The sequence below is a fragment of the Dreissena polymorpha genome, chromosome 4, assembly GCF_020536995.1.
Source record: "Dreissena polymorpha isolate Duluth1 chromosome 4, UMN_Dpol_1.0, whole genome shotgun sequence".
Lineage (NCBI taxonomy): Eukaryota > Metazoa > Mollusca > Bivalvia > Myida > Dreissenidae > Dreissena > Dreissena polymorpha.
In genome coordinates this window covers 56,831,699-56,847,591 of record NC_068358.1, presented here as the reverse complement: position 1 = coordinate 56,847,591, position 15,893 = coordinate 56,831,699, and the positions used below count along the sequence as shown (strand labels likewise).

At 34.9% G+C, this 15,893-nt stretch overlaps 1 protein-coding gene across 3 annotated transcripts in view; it reads right to left on the bottom strand.

Annotated features, from left to right (window-relative positions):
* LOC127878922 (F-box/WD repeat-containing protein 7-like) overlaps positions 1–15,893 on the bottom strand; it is a 55,440-nt gene that overhangs the window by 21,400 nt on the left and 18,147 nt on the right. For all 3 annotated transcript variants that reach the window (XM_052425483.1, XM_052425485.1, XM_052425484.1), the window contains exons 2-4: positions 8,166–8,309; positions 7,595–7,710; positions 2,943–3,483 (exon numbers count right to left, since the gene is read on the bottom strand). In XM_052425483.1, the coding sequence (XP_052281443.1) occupies positions 2,943–3,483; positions 7,595–7,710; positions 8,166–8,270 (762 nt within the window). In that variant the 5' untranslated portion in view covers positions 8,271–8,309. The remainder of the gene's footprint in view (positions 1–2,942; positions 3,484–7,594; positions 7,711–8,165; positions 8,310–15,893) is intronic.

The following is a 15,893-nucleotide window of genomic DNA, read 5'->3' as shown; positions in this document are numbered from 1 at the left end:
AGGTATGAATTGACAATGACCCTTAAATCTTTGTTATCAAATGCTTTTAAATTAGGGCTATTCCAGTAAAACATATGTCCCACCCCCTGGAAGGCACTTTCAAAAACGAACCAACCACCTTTAGATTTTATTTTTTTTTTAAAAGAACCCCATTTAGAATATTTTTTTCTGCTATTTGGACCCCCTTTAGAAGTTGTTTTATGGCACTGCCGTTTTGATTTTAAAAGCAGTTGTAGGGCAGTATTAACGCTGTGCCACGGACTATGGATAACCGTGTAATAACACTAAAAACGGTGCATGAGCGCGAAAATCTCTGTTAACTGTAATAACCAATTAACCACGGACTCTAGATGACAATATACGCTCCGTAAACTACCACACGAATCGTTCCCTACAGTCTACTCCTCCACGAACAAATCGTGGCCAGAGACTGATGATAGCAACCGGGTGTTATCCTCATGGAAATCGTGTTTTTCATGCATAATATTATCAAAATATTGTTCGACACGTTAAGCGTTGTAACAAATTAATATTGAATTCATAATGCAAATATAAATGGTTTGTTTAATATCCAAATACGAATAATTATTTGTAATCCGAAACACACTCCCGATTTTACAAATTCTAGCGTTAAATATACAGTCCTCATGTATATTGAGTGTTGTTTTTTTTGTTCCGACAAATAGCGCGCGAAAATTATGCGGTAATGTACAACATCACGCTATACGCCTGGAAAGCGTGTGTGTATTGATTTTTGGATTAAAATTTGGTAGCGTAAATGTTGAGACCTGTTGATTTCGGTTAAAAGTTTCGTTGGTCTTTTAAGCACAATTATATCGCGAACAATTTGCAAGTGACATGTCCTCTAAATTAATTTTGAATCAAACTTGACGTATTTTTTTCATTACGGTCTATATTATGTGTTACAATAATACGAGTATCATTAATAATACATGTCAACATGTATTTCACAACCAATTCACATGACAGTTTTTTCGTGTTTGCAGACGCCCAGGATAAAAGTAAACCGTGCTCGCACATACATGTAGCTATATGCCCCCGCACCTGAAGAGTGATAATTGCGTGTTGTTTATGCTTTTATCAGTTTGAAGTCATGAGGAACCCATGATTGATTGTAATAATTGCATTATATAAAATTATGTCTAAATGTTGAATTTGACATTGAAACATTAGGAGGTGACCATTTATTTATGTTATTTTATTATAAGGAAATTTCAATGCCAAATAATTCGCAAGGTACCCCAGTACTTTATTTGAAATTCACTACGAAACTTTTAATGGAAATTAAAAGATCAACATGTCTGCGCTAAGATTTTTTTGTGTTCCAAATAAATACACCCACGGTAATTTCCGCGCGATTTTTATTTTGAAGGAAACATGAATTCACGAACTACACATGTATGTGTGCACTATTTGTTTGTGGCAAGAATTTGTAACAGAACATGAACTGTACACGACGTGCGCACACCGTGTAAGGCGATTTACACATGACCTAACTGGGCGCTTATTTCATCAAATCTTTAAATAGAAACATATGATACTTTAGAAAAAAGGGAGAATATTTGTGTTAATGAAATTTTGAGCACTGTTTTCGTCAATATTCACCAGATTTGATTTTAAAAATGGAAGCATCATATACAGGATTATCATTGTTTGACAGATGACATCCGATGGTAATTGTATGAAGTATGCACCATGGAGAGAAGCTGACGAAATGTAAACACAATCGCGTTGAAGTAAACATATCAGCGTTTTATCTGTATCTGAATTATCGCCGATTGACTCGGCAATATACCGAGTAAATACTCATTGCGGTCGCGGCGAGACATCGCAAACTAAAGAATCTAAAGGACTTTTTGGGTTTTGCGTGAGCTGTACTGTAGACTAAAACCCACCCGGTTCCTTTTCACAGCCGACCCGGTCATGTTGATCGCGTGATTATCGGACTCCAAAACGTTCATGATAAAAAACGGTTGGCACAGAAAGGTATTTAAATGATCATATAGTCCATTTTAAGTTGGCAAAAAGGGTTTAAAGCAAAATAGAAATGATGCCCCCAAGAGAAGTAAAATATAAGTCATAACACCCCCCTTCAGAAGCAAATTATGTACATTCTTAAAATTGTTTACATTGAATGACGCCAGTTTTAACGTCATTTCAGAAAAATAATGTAACACAAATGGTCTGTCAAACAAAAAGAAGCCAATGACAGCTCTCAAAAAGCCAAATAACACATTTTTAAGATGAACAATTTTTTAAATAATTTTATCTCATGTATTAAAAGCAGGGCTTTTTCTCAGAATTTTGGGAATATGGACTTAATCCATTATTTTTATTTATATTGTTTGAATAATATTTTAATAAACTTAAATAAATAAGAAAAAATATTAATAAACATATCAGTAAAAACTGTAAAACGGATATAACAATTTCAAAACTCTTTAGTTCTTACACTTAATACATGTAGCTTTGTTTCCAAACATCTGAAAGTGAATCCCATGATTGGGAATTTTACTGAAAGTGAAACCCATGATTGGGAATTTTACTGAAAGTGAAACCCATGATTGGGAATTTTACTGAAAGTGAAACCCATGATTGGGAATTTTACTGAAAGTGAATCCCATGATTGGGAATTTTACTGAAAGTGAAACCCATGATTGGGAATTTTAGATCTGGAATAGGAAATGTATATACTTTTGCAATTAGAACTTTGACCTAATAAATAAATGTTGAATTCCCAATTGCAAACATAATTTTGTATAATATCAGTAAAAAAAGCACCAACAAGGTTTTGCAGGTATTCAGCTTGTATACATGTATCAATTGAAATGACTACTGAGGTTTATTGGCAATGTAAAAAAGAACCTGACTTAGCACTATATTTATTGTCATTTCATGATTTGCATGCTTTGTTTACTTACTAAACTATAAACGGAATCAGAAACATCAGATGTATTTGATTCCTCCTCTGTATTGTCTCCCCTCTCTATATCATTACGAATGCTATTTACATCCCCTTGAATACTCTCCCTCTCTTCCTCCTCCTCCTCCTCCCCCTCTTGCATTTCCAATTCCTCTTCTCCATAATTGTCCTCTTGATTTGACAAACACTCATTAAGCGTTCTATGGCTCTCATGTAATGCTTTACAACAATCGGCTGCAGAATTGTTACTAGAACTCGACGTTGATGGTCCGTCGTCATACACACTTTTGGCTGAGATTAACAATTTTTCAGACTTATCAGAGTCTTTTGGTAAGATTCTTTCTCTTGATCTAAAAATTTTCACACCATTTTCACAAATTTGCTTGCTGTACACTTTCAAACGTTTTGCTTTCCCCGCCTGCGGGGTTGATTTGGACCGCTTGAATACAGACAGCTGCTTCAACCGGAGTCGAGAAGACCCACACTTTCTTGTGGGACTTCCATTACTTGACTGACTTGCATTGCGAACACGAATGGCTCTGAAAATAAACAAGAGATGTGTTTGTGAGAAACACAATGCCCCCTATTGCGCCGCTTTGAAGCCATATATTTGACCTTTGACCTTGAAGGATGACCTTGACCTTTCAACACTCAAAATGTGCAGCTCCATGAGATACACATGCATGCCAAATATCAAGTTGCTATCTTTCAATATTGCAAAAATTATCGCAAATTTTTAACCAAGGTTAAAGTTTTGGGACAGAATGACAAAGAGACAGAATGACAGACCGACAGGCCAAAAACAATATACCCCCGATCTTTCAATCCAGGGGCATAAAATGAGGTCCCAGCTTATTCTATTGTAGAGCATATTTAAAAAGGTCTATGCACCAACACAGGCCAGACGTCAACAATCTATGACCACTTAAATTGTATCAACTAATATTATTCTTTCCCTTTGAACAAGATGATTTCAATCATTGCTGTTGACTTGAAATTTCTGAGATTTGTCTACCGAAAAAAAAGTAAATAGTCATATTTGTTTGATATCAAATTCATGGATCTTTTCAAATGTCTTTTTACTGACCTACAACATTATGTAAATGTTTGTTGAACATTTGACTTGTGGCAGAGCTTACATACAAATATCAATGAAAACTAATGTCTAATGAATAATATTGGTTTCCTACTATTTTACATTTATTTGTATTGCACTAAAATTGTCACCAACTGGCAGGAAACACAATTCAGTCAAACCTAACCTCATCATAAGATCTTTTCAGGACTAAGAACACTTGCAAATGCAAAAGTCTATCAAAAGTCTATCAAAAGTCTATCACAAGTCTATCACTAGTCATTACAGGTGTATACAAACTTTTTTCCACTAGCACACTGACAATAATTTGTTTTGCCTACCCTCAACCTTTTTTTTGTTATTCTTCGATCATTGTGTTTTCGATCATAATTGTTAAATTCACGAAAATAAGTATTAAGTTTGCTATCATTTTTGCTATGTTTGATCACATGTACTAAACCTAAAGAAAAGTGATTTTTTTGCTTTACCTGAATAAATGAAAGTAGCTATCATAAGTGAACAATTTGATTGAAATATTAGTAAATGAACTTGCACTTTGTCATCAACAATTATAGTTATCTTATTAACTTTTCAACATGGGTTGTCAAAATTGTTATCTAGATTCTTTCTTGTATAAAATTCTTATTTACATCAACAGAAAATTAAACAAAGTCGCTCACCTGAGATAATAAGATATTTTTGGGACAAATATTCTGACCAATTCATGAAGATTGGAAAATAAATGTGGCCTCTAGAGTGTTAACAAGGTTTTACTATAGCCATATAAGGAGAAATGCCCCGCCCCCTGGCGGCCATGTTTTTCAACCAACCGGCATCATTTTTTAACTCGTCCAAGATATTATCGGGATGAATCTTCTGACCAAGTTTCATGAAGATCGGACAGTAAATGTGGCCTCTAAAGTGTTAACAAGATTTTACTATAGCCAAATAAGGAAAAATGCCCCGCTCCTCGGAAGCCATGTTTTTCAAGCAAACAATTATTTTCAAACTCATCCAATATATCATTGAGACCAATCTTGTGACCGTATTTCATGAAGATTGGACAATTAATGTTGCCTCGAGAGTGTTAACAAGGTGTTACTATAGCCATATATAACCATATAAGGAAAAATGCCACGCCCCTGGTGGCCATGTTTTGAAAGCAACCAAAACCATTTTCGAACTCATCCAAGATATCATTAGGACAAATCTTCTGACCAAGTTTCAGGATGATAGGAAAATAAATGTGACCTCTAGCGTTAACAAGGTTTTACAATAGCCATATAAGGAAAAATGCCCCGCCCCCGTGGTGGCTATGTTTTTCAACCAACTGGCATCATTTTTGAACTCTTCCAAGATATAATTGGGATGAATCTTCTGACCAAGTTTCATGAAGAACGGACTATAAATAAGGCCTCTAGAGTGTTAACAAGATTTTACTATAGCCATATAAGGAAAAATGCCCCGCCCCTTGGCTGCCATGTTTTTCAAGCAAACGTAATCATTTTCAAACTCATCCAAGATATCAGTAAGACAAATCTTCTGACCATATTTCATGAAGATTGGACAATAAATGTGGCCTTTAGAGTGTTAACAAGGTTTTACGAAAGCCATATATAGCCTTATAAGGAAAAATGCCCCGCCCCCTGGGGGCCATGTTTTTAAAGAAACCAAAACAATTTTCAAACTCATCCAAGATATCATTGGGACAAATCTTCTGAGCAAGTTTCATGAAGATCGGAAAATAAATGTGGCCTCTAGAGTGTTAACAAGGTTTTACTATAGCCTAATAACGAAAAATGCCCCGCCCCCTGGCGGCCATGTTTTTCAACCAACCGGCATCATTTTCGAACTCGTGCAAGATATTATTTGGATGATTATTCTGACCAAGTTTCATGAAGATTGGACAATAAATAAGGCCTCTAGAGTGTTTACAAGATTTTACTATAGCCATACATTGTATTTAGCCATATAAGGAAAAATGGCTGCCCCTTAGCAGCCATGTTTTTCAAGCAAATGTAACCATTTTCGAACTCATCCAAGATATCATTGAGACCAATCTTCTGACCAAATTTCATGAAGATTTGACAATAAATGTGGCCTCTAGAGAGTTGACAAGGCAAATGATGACGCCGCACAACAGACAACGCACAACGGACAAAAGGCGATCACAAAATCTCACCATGAGCACGTTGTGCTCAGGTGAGCTTAAAACAAACAAACAAACAAGATGTGTTTGTGAAACACAATGTCCCCCTATATGATGTTTGACATTGTAGGATGACCTTGACCTTGTGAAGGATGACTTTGACCTTGACCTTTCACCACTCAAAATGTGCAGCTCCATGAGATACACATGCATGCCAAATATCAAGTTGCTATCTTCAATATTGCAAAAGTATTCATAAAATAAGCGATTTGGGCCACATATATTTGACCTCTGACCTTGAAGGATGACCTTGACCTTGACCTTTCACCACTCAAAATGTGCAGCTTCATGAGATACACATGCATGCCAAATATGAAGTTGCTATCTTCAATATAGCAAAAGTTATTGCAAAATGTTAAAGTTGGCGCAAACAGACAGACAGACCAACAGACCAACAGACAAACAGGGCAAAAACAATATGTCCCCCACTAATATAGTGGGGGACATAAAAACAACAGAAAAACAATTTTATATCTAAATGTGCTCAGGTGAGCTTAAAACAAACAAACAAAAAACAACAGAAAAACAATTTTATATCTAAATGTTTCGAGCAGAAAGTTATGATTTCTCATATGTGAAATAATAATACAAAATTATGCTTTCCTTAAATAAAATGTAAACCTTTTACACACCAAGAATCATTAATACTGTGATATTGAAATTTGAAAACTGACACTGCTTATCATTTATTATCAATATTTAATAACAGAAAATTCTTATTACAAACAAATGCTAATTATATATCCCCACATTCGTCGAGGTGTTCCTACTGTGATATCTCTGCATGGTAAATTATTACTTTCAAGATATACAGCCTATTTGTATTTTCATCTGCTTTAATTTCCACAGCTCTAACAACACTACAGATTGTCACAGCACATGAACTTGGAAATACCAATACCGTAAATATTCCATGAGATTCACACTATCTGAGTTCAGATGGAAATAAGATAAAGAATGTGGTTACAAAATAGAAGACATGCTCATTCAATAAAAAACATTCCAATATTTAATTAAAGAAGAAAATGCTGTAAAAAGAATGCTGCGTGTACGCTAAGTGAAAGATACCAGACGAGCAATTACCTTTTAAAGGACTGTATTTCTTCTAAATATACAATTTTAGGGCTAAAACTGTGCAAGCAGCAGGACCTTGCTATTTCTCTTTCAATCTTTCTGTATGGCTCATGAAGGGAAACAGAATAGCTCTTGTGAAGCAGCTATTTCACCAGCGCTAACAAAATGAGCACATTGCTGACAATCTGCATTTTGGCTATAGAAAACTGATGATAGCAATTATTGAGCAGGATAAATTGCCCTTCATTCTCAAGTTTGAGCGTTAACATTTTGCCTGGATAGTACGGCATACCTGCTTGCCCTGCGAGACGTGTTGCAACACAGCTGGCTTCTGTTGAGGTCAATCACACTCTGACCCACGCCTGGCACTTCCCCGAGGTCACTTACTGACTGGAACCCGCCCAAAACCTGAAACAGTGTGACCGACCTTTGACCATAATACCATTGTCTGCAAAAACTAGGCTCAATGCATGAGCTTTAAGTGTTGTCCAAGATTAGCCTGTGCAATCTGCACAGGCTTATCAGGGACAACATTTTCCGCTATAATGGAATTTTCTCTTTTAAAGAAAGTACACATGTATCTTTTCGACAAAAATTCACTTCAAGCGGAAAGTGTTGTCTCTTTTTAGCCTGTGCATCATCCATTTCAACTGTTTAATTGATAATTAAAATAATTATATAATATTTTATCATAGTGTACATTTAATTATACTTACCGGTACTAAAATTTAAACCAAATTACCAATAAAAATTAGATATAAAAACACATTCAGAACATAAAAAATCATTATTTTTTTTTATAGAAATATACATTTTTTACAATACATACCTGTATTTGCTTGTAACTTGTATATAAAGGTTACCTTTCTTTGTTTGATAATGGCTTCAGCCTTTAGGTGGCCCACTCCAATCAACTGTTCGAATTCAGACACGGTAGCAGTGTTGATGTCCAACCTCTTAGTTCCCATAATTCTCCATCACTAAGCATCTAAGCCCCGTGAAATTGCCTTTGAAAGAAGTTTGTACATACTATTATACAGTTTATCAAGCAGTGTATCCTCTAAACAAACAGGGACTTACATTTTTGTAGCCAGACAAGAAAAGGGTTAGGGCAACCTCTTTAGGAAGTATGGTAAGTTTCCAAGATTGTTAGTTTATGCTAGTTTAACTGAAGAACCCATGCATGTAAATTTGTTCATTATTTTTTATGACACATCCGTTTATTTTATTAAGATGTGTTTGTCAGAAACACAATGCCCCCTACTGCGCCGCTTTGATACATGTTTTTTTTACCTTTGACCTTGAAGGATGACCTTGACCTTTCACCACTCAAAAAGTGCAGCTCCATGAGATACACATGCATGCCAAATATCAAGTTGCTATGTAAAGGGACATAGAAGTTATGAGCATTTTTGAAACCTAAACGCGAAACCTAAACGCAAAGTGTGATGGAAAGATGGACAGACGGACGGACAGTCTGATCACTAAAAAAACATTTTAAAATTGGCACTATAACTTAGTTTTAATCACAAATTACCTTGCGATCTGTGGGGAGTGGAGGTTATTAGAACATACATAATTAACATGTTCATTTAACTTGCCATACAAATTAATTGATACTTTGATCTTCCAATTTTATGTTTAAAAAACCAATATGTATACTGTTTGCTCGCCAAAAAAAGTTTATACCACTGCCTGAGGCAATATTTTATTCAAACAGCCAATAAAAAAACTAATTTAATTAATAAATGACACTCAAAAAGTGATTAAAATTATTTAATGTTGTATTTCTTTAAATTGTTCCAGAGTAAGGTTTCAAAATCAAAGATACACTTGTAAATCTATTTAATTTATATGTGTTAAAACAAGAGATGTGTTTTTCAGAAACACAATGCCCCCTACTGCGCCGCTTTGATTTTTTTTTTTATTATTATTTGGCAGGTACAGATACATGTAAGTACCGGTATCTCTCTTTGAAGCTTATTACTTTTCTTGATTTTTTTTTTACCTTTGACCTTGAAGGATGACCTTGACATTTCACCACTCAAAATGTGCAACTCCATGAGATACACATGCATGCCAAATATCAAGTTGCTATCTATATCGACATAGAAGTTATGAGCATTTTTCAAAACCTAAACGCAAAGTGTGACAGACAGACGGACGGTCCGATCACTATATGCCTTCCTTTGGGGGGCATAAAAAATTACACATATATCACAAACATTATTTGGCCAATAATATTGAATATGAGGGAAAACACAAAATGTCATCTTTCAACAGAAACTTTTTATTTATCACAATCCGTGTGAATTATCACTTTTAAGCCATCTAAGAATAGCTGATTCCTGTCAAGAAGCCATAAAACCAGAGCTCCAGATAAGGGCCGTACAGCCGTAAATACGCCTTTTTCATGAAGATTTACGCATTTATTTTTATAAACTACTAACTGGACGTACAATTACGACATTAATATCCATTTTACGCATTTACGAAAAAAATCTGGCCGTACTGATACGTCTGCGCCAGCACGGCGTGATTTGTTGGTCTCTAACCTAACGGCGCTTTTCGTTAATTTAAATTACCCTAAAGTTGTAGACTGGGTTCATACATTATTGTCTATTCTGTCGCGTGATTTCCTGTAACTTGTAAATCCGTCAAAAACGATATGTCTGCGCGCAATTGAATGCCGGCTTAACCGAAAGCGGCTCAAAACAACACTTTGTTGTCATATAATGACTACATACGGTGTCTTCTAACCATCCTGACATTAAATCTGTAAACCCAGAAAAAGACATTGTCGCCCTGATATTAAACGATTTGATTGCATCGGTGGCGTAAAACGTTAGAAAACACGATGGGAAACGGATGAGACAGTGAAATAAGTGTTCATTTACTTAGCTTACTAGTTGGCTTGTGTTTTCTTGTCAAGAAAAATGAAGAAATAGTATTAGTCATGAGTTTTAATGTGTAGTTGTATTAGCATCATAATGGAAAACCTAATACAGTAACTGTTTAAGAAGCTACATATATTTATTTTAATTGCTGCAAATGTTTCTGTAAAGTCAGTTATACACCCTTCAATATCCAAGAACACGGGTAGTACAGTACTACCTGTGTTTGTGGATATGGTAGTACAGGTACTAATTGATTTTAAGCGTTACTCCTTTTCTTTCTGTCAGTGGCAGTACCGTTACTAATTTCACAAATCCTTATCTGGAGCTCTGCATAAAACAAAAGCTTTTACGATAACATTTGCTTCCTGTGTATAGCAATCAAAATGCTAAACCATTTGTTACACAATGGCAATCGTTTAATTGTTATAGCACATGCATAGCTCCTCCGTATACAATCTTTTACAGAGAACAAAGGAGGAATGAATGATTATGAGAACTGTATGATGCAATCATGTTGACAATGTGATTCACACCTGTTAAGTCCCAATTGGCAAGCCTAAGCATGGAACAGACATATAAATTTATCTATGCTTTTCTGAAAAAGGCTGAACTCTGATTTACCAACTTTTATAGATTTAAACAATAGCTGTCACCACAGGATAACAGGATGCCCCCCGAAACCTAAACGCAGATTTCGATACCTAAATGCTGACCCTAAGTAAAAGGTCAAAGGGGTCAAAATTTGTGTGCGTCTGGAAAGGCCTTGTCCATATACACATGCATACCAAATATGAAGGTTACAACTGAAGCGACATAGAAGTTTCGAAACCTAAATGCAAAGTGTGACAGACTTTCAGACAGACGGACAGAAATGCGATAACTATATGCCCACCTTGGGGGGCATAAAAAGGCATCGGTTGCCAACTTGGAGTTTATGAAAATCTTTTATAAAAAGAAACTTGTTTATGAAACACATTTATTGTCAATAATGGCAACAGTGTATTGTTCAGGGGTCTGCTTACATGTACAGTCAAATTTTAAGGAGAAGTCCATTTTCTCTTGACTGGGATTAGAAATCATGAGAAATCAAGGTCTCTTTTTTTTGGTTTGATAATATACATATTGATGCATTATTTTACAAATGTAAATTCAAAATATGAATTACGTTTTATTTGCATTCAATAATATTGCAATTTGAATTGACTATCAAGTAAAAAGAAAACAACATACATGTCACAAACAATTCACATAATGTAGAAAATTGAATGTGAACGAATTTTCATAATATATTCGATTCCACAACCCACCCAACTGACTTTTTTTCAAAACGTTATATAATATCAGTGTCCGACAAATTTCTTATTTTTCGGGTAGCCCACTGGGCTACCAATAAAAATATTTGGTAGCCCATAAAATTTTCCTACAAAATGATATGAGGCAGGTTTTCATCTTTATTTTATTTCTTCATTTACATATACATAATACGTATACATACATATACATAAAACAGCAAGTGGTCTGATGTACACAGTCAATATCGTAAATTAATGTTACAGTACAGGCACCGTGTACTTAAATGTAAATGTACCAAAGAAAATCATATGCTACATGTAGATATTACATGTATGTGCACATGTATGTGTACTTAAATTCGGACAGCACGTTAAGTCGTAAACGTAAATAAAGCGTTTAGATGATCAATACGATTGACTCGTATAGTGTTAATCAATGCTATTGCCCTTTTTAACAACAAATACCGAGTTTCAAGAAATCAAGAGTATTAAATCATTTATTTACTTGTGTCCGACTTTAAGTACTGTCCGAATTTACGTATTGCATCCGTATGTTACGACACTTGTGTGCAGTCAGTATACAATACAATAATTGTTTCAATAATGAAGGAACTGATACAGCGTAACGGTAATGATACAGCATGTTTACATGATATTTTATTAAGAGAAAATGTCAATGCCAAATAATTCGCGAGATACCCCGGTACTTTAGTTGAAATTCACGAAACTTTTAATGGAAATTAAATGATCTCAATGTTGTACCCGCTACGAAATTTTTATTTACAAATAAATACACCCACGCCAATTTTCGCGCGCTTTTTATCAGGACAAAGAAATTCATTTCTTAAATGTAGAATTTTGTAACCTAAAATAGCTGTACACAACGCGTGCAAACCGTGGCAGGTTATTTACGCATGTTGCAATACAACGGTCCTGATTGGGAGCTTATTTCATCAAATCTTTAAATAGAACCATATGCCGAAATTCATTTGACACTTTAGAAAATTTCAAACGTTTGTGTTTATGACTCTTATCGTCTATATTACCCACCCATAATTTGGTTTTAAAAATATAAATCGGGCATATATGGGATTATTGATTAACAGTCGATAAATCCAATTATTAATTGACAATGCAAACTAATTAGCCGGTGTTAACCGCGTTCACAAAGTTGTCATTAATATTCATCTTCGGTTTCGTTACCGTTTTGAAGAATCCGCTATTGTTTTGATTTATTTAATGTTTGGCGTCCTTAGATATTTAACAACATCAAAAACGGTGTCGCTATTACTCATTGTTGCGGTTAACAAAGAATTCCAAACTGCGAAATGATGTTGCATCATGTGCGCCAACTATCCAACCGGCTCTCATTATATTATTAGCAGACGACAAATGTTGATTCTGATTGGATGATTAAAATACACTGTTACTGTTTAAGACATTACCGCAAGTGATCGGTGACTGATTAGATAATTGATTGCACTTTGTTATCGGATTATAAGCAATACACAGTGTACAAACACATGGTCAGCGTGTTTATTCTACGTATGTCTGTCAATAAACCGGGCTACCGCTCTTATAGATTTATAGTAGCCCGGCGGGCGTCAGCTGGAAAATTTCAGTAGCCCGATGAAAAATTTCGGTAGCCCCCGGGCTCCGGGCAATGGATTTGTCGGACACTGTAATATATATACCTTGCAATGATATGTCCAATAGACACAACAATTTCTTCTGTCAAAACCTTCAAAGATTTATAAAATTCCCTTTAAATCCATGTCAAAATTGTTTATTTACAGCGTGTTTAACCACACAAAGCTGATAGTTCCATATACACTGCCTGAGATATCAAATATGTGCGCTGTTTATCAGGTGTCACCAGGGCTTTTCACCCTTATATAACAGGGCCGAAATTCGGCCCCTTCCCAACTGAAAATAAGGTCATTTTTTCCCAAAATTGGATAGAGGAATTGCCCAAATTGTAAAAAAAATTTTTTTTTTTACTTAGACATATTGGGCATCTCCCAAATTGAAAGCAATGGGCTCTAATATGATTAAGAATGCACCACAATGTGTCTCTCAATACGTCTGCACAATGAAAAAGACCCTGTTTCAAAAACTTTAAAAAACACGGCCTTCCCAAAATGAGCAGTTATCGCACATGAAATTCCCAATTTGAAAGGCTCTTCCCAATTTCCTGATAAAAAGCCCTAGTCAGATTCAGATAGGGAGAGCACACAATTGTAATAGGCATTAGGAAACTGAATTCAAAAAAGTTTGATTCAGTGAACTGTAAAAAGATTTGATATTATAAACATCCAATTGGAAGGGGGTAATTTCCACTGAACGTGCATATATATCGCCTGACACGATGTGCTGGTTTTGCTCTTATGCTAGAATCTACCCTGATTTCATGCAACTATTTATAAGAATGGATAATATTTTTTAAGTGTTTTGTTACCAATACAGTTGTGAGCTTCAATTTGCAATTTATGCAGAAATTTAATGAAGATGACTAATAAAATGTATGAGATATGATGGATACATTTTATGATTTTGATTATTTTAGTTGAAGTAAAATTTTGAAATGCAATTATACAGAGGTGTCAATTGTCCCAAATTTAAAATCCGCAAAAATTAGGCTGGGTGTCTGGGGACGCAGGCTCACAAACTGAGATAAAAGGCAGTGGCTTACTGATTGTACTATTTTATAGTCTTTCTAGTTTTAATTTCCAAAGTACAATGCAATATATTATAAATCAGACTGTCCATATCACTCCATGTGTATTCGTCATTCTATGTTTGTTAATAAAGGACATAGAAAAGTAAATTAAAATCGATGCAAAATGCTATATACGAAAACAATAATAAAAAATGTGTGTTTCGCACATGAAAAGATGTGCATTTCGTTTGACTGCAGACAAATGAAAAACCAGTTACCTAGCAAATATGTCATCAATGTATTATTTGGTTGACATATTGCTTCACAACATGCTTTTCACTGCTTTTCTTTGCTAATCGATCACTAACAATATTTATTGATGGCAGACATTGATGGCGGACATTCGCAACGTTAAGTTGACATGTAAGATTTTCAGAAAGTTAGTAGCGAAGATTTTTTGTCACCGTTCATGTCCGTGCTGTCAGAAATCAGAAATAAACAAATAAAACCGGCAAAATCGGCACCTACATAAAATTAGGGGAAAAATCATCAGAGGGCAAATTTCCAGAGAGACGATGAAGCTTCGTCAAATTCATCAATTTCGTTGTCAACTGATCGCGTACACACAAATTTTCCCTCTGCCCCCTAAAAAATACATGTAAACAAGAGGGCCTGAAAGGCCCAAAGTTGCTCACCTGAAATAAAAAGAAATGACCTGTTCTTTGCACTTATCATGACCATTTTCAAACTCGTCCGACACATCCACATAGCTCATGTTTTGACAAAATTTCATGATGATTAGGCAAAAAATGTGACTTCTAGAGTGTTCACAAGCTTTTTTACTATATAAATATAAGGAAAAAGACCCCCCCTGGTGGCCATGTTTTTTTACCGATCCAAACTATTTTCGAACTCAACTGTCGTATCCAGGTGTGGTATTGCGGTCTCGTTTGCTTACGCAAGTGAACCGGTCACGGGATGGTTACAGGTTATGTTACTTTGTGAGCACTTATGTAATGCGGAAATATTTATTCGACAAACGCTTATTTCCGGTCAGGATGACACCACTGATTGGTTGTTATTCAATTAAATAAAGGTATTATTTTTTTATTTTCAATTTTCTGACATCGTTTTAATACATAAAGCCAGAAAATGATTAAATCTTGATAAATTAACTCTGCAAATAAGAAAGGTAAATCTTGACTTTAAAGTTTATTCTGATTCTGATTTCTATCTCCAGAAACTTATAATTAAAATTATTTCTTTATTGTTTTCGTAGAGTATCCATTTGATATGTGTTAACATATCTAAAATATGATTATATAAAGTGAATTATTATGGAATCTTGTTTTGATATGAAGTTCCCATTTAAATTACATTTTTTTGTTAATTGTTAAAAACATGCATTTAATACTCCTTCTGTGAAATAAAATATATCAAACACTTCAACTAGATTGTATTACTGACCACTGATATTTACATCTGGCATAGAGCACAGTGAGAGGGTAATTAAGTACCCAGGAATCATGATTCTGTCAGTCTGTGGTCATTATCAATTTGTTCAGGGCAACTCATGCTGGTTTTCTAACTGTATCAGACACTACCTGGTTAAGAAAGCTGAGTGGTAAAAAGTTACACACTGCAAAGATCAATATCTGCAGAGAATTTCTCAAAGATGGCTTATCAGTAATAGTTTCCAATTTTCTACAAACTGATAACAAATGTGACAAAACAATAAGTACA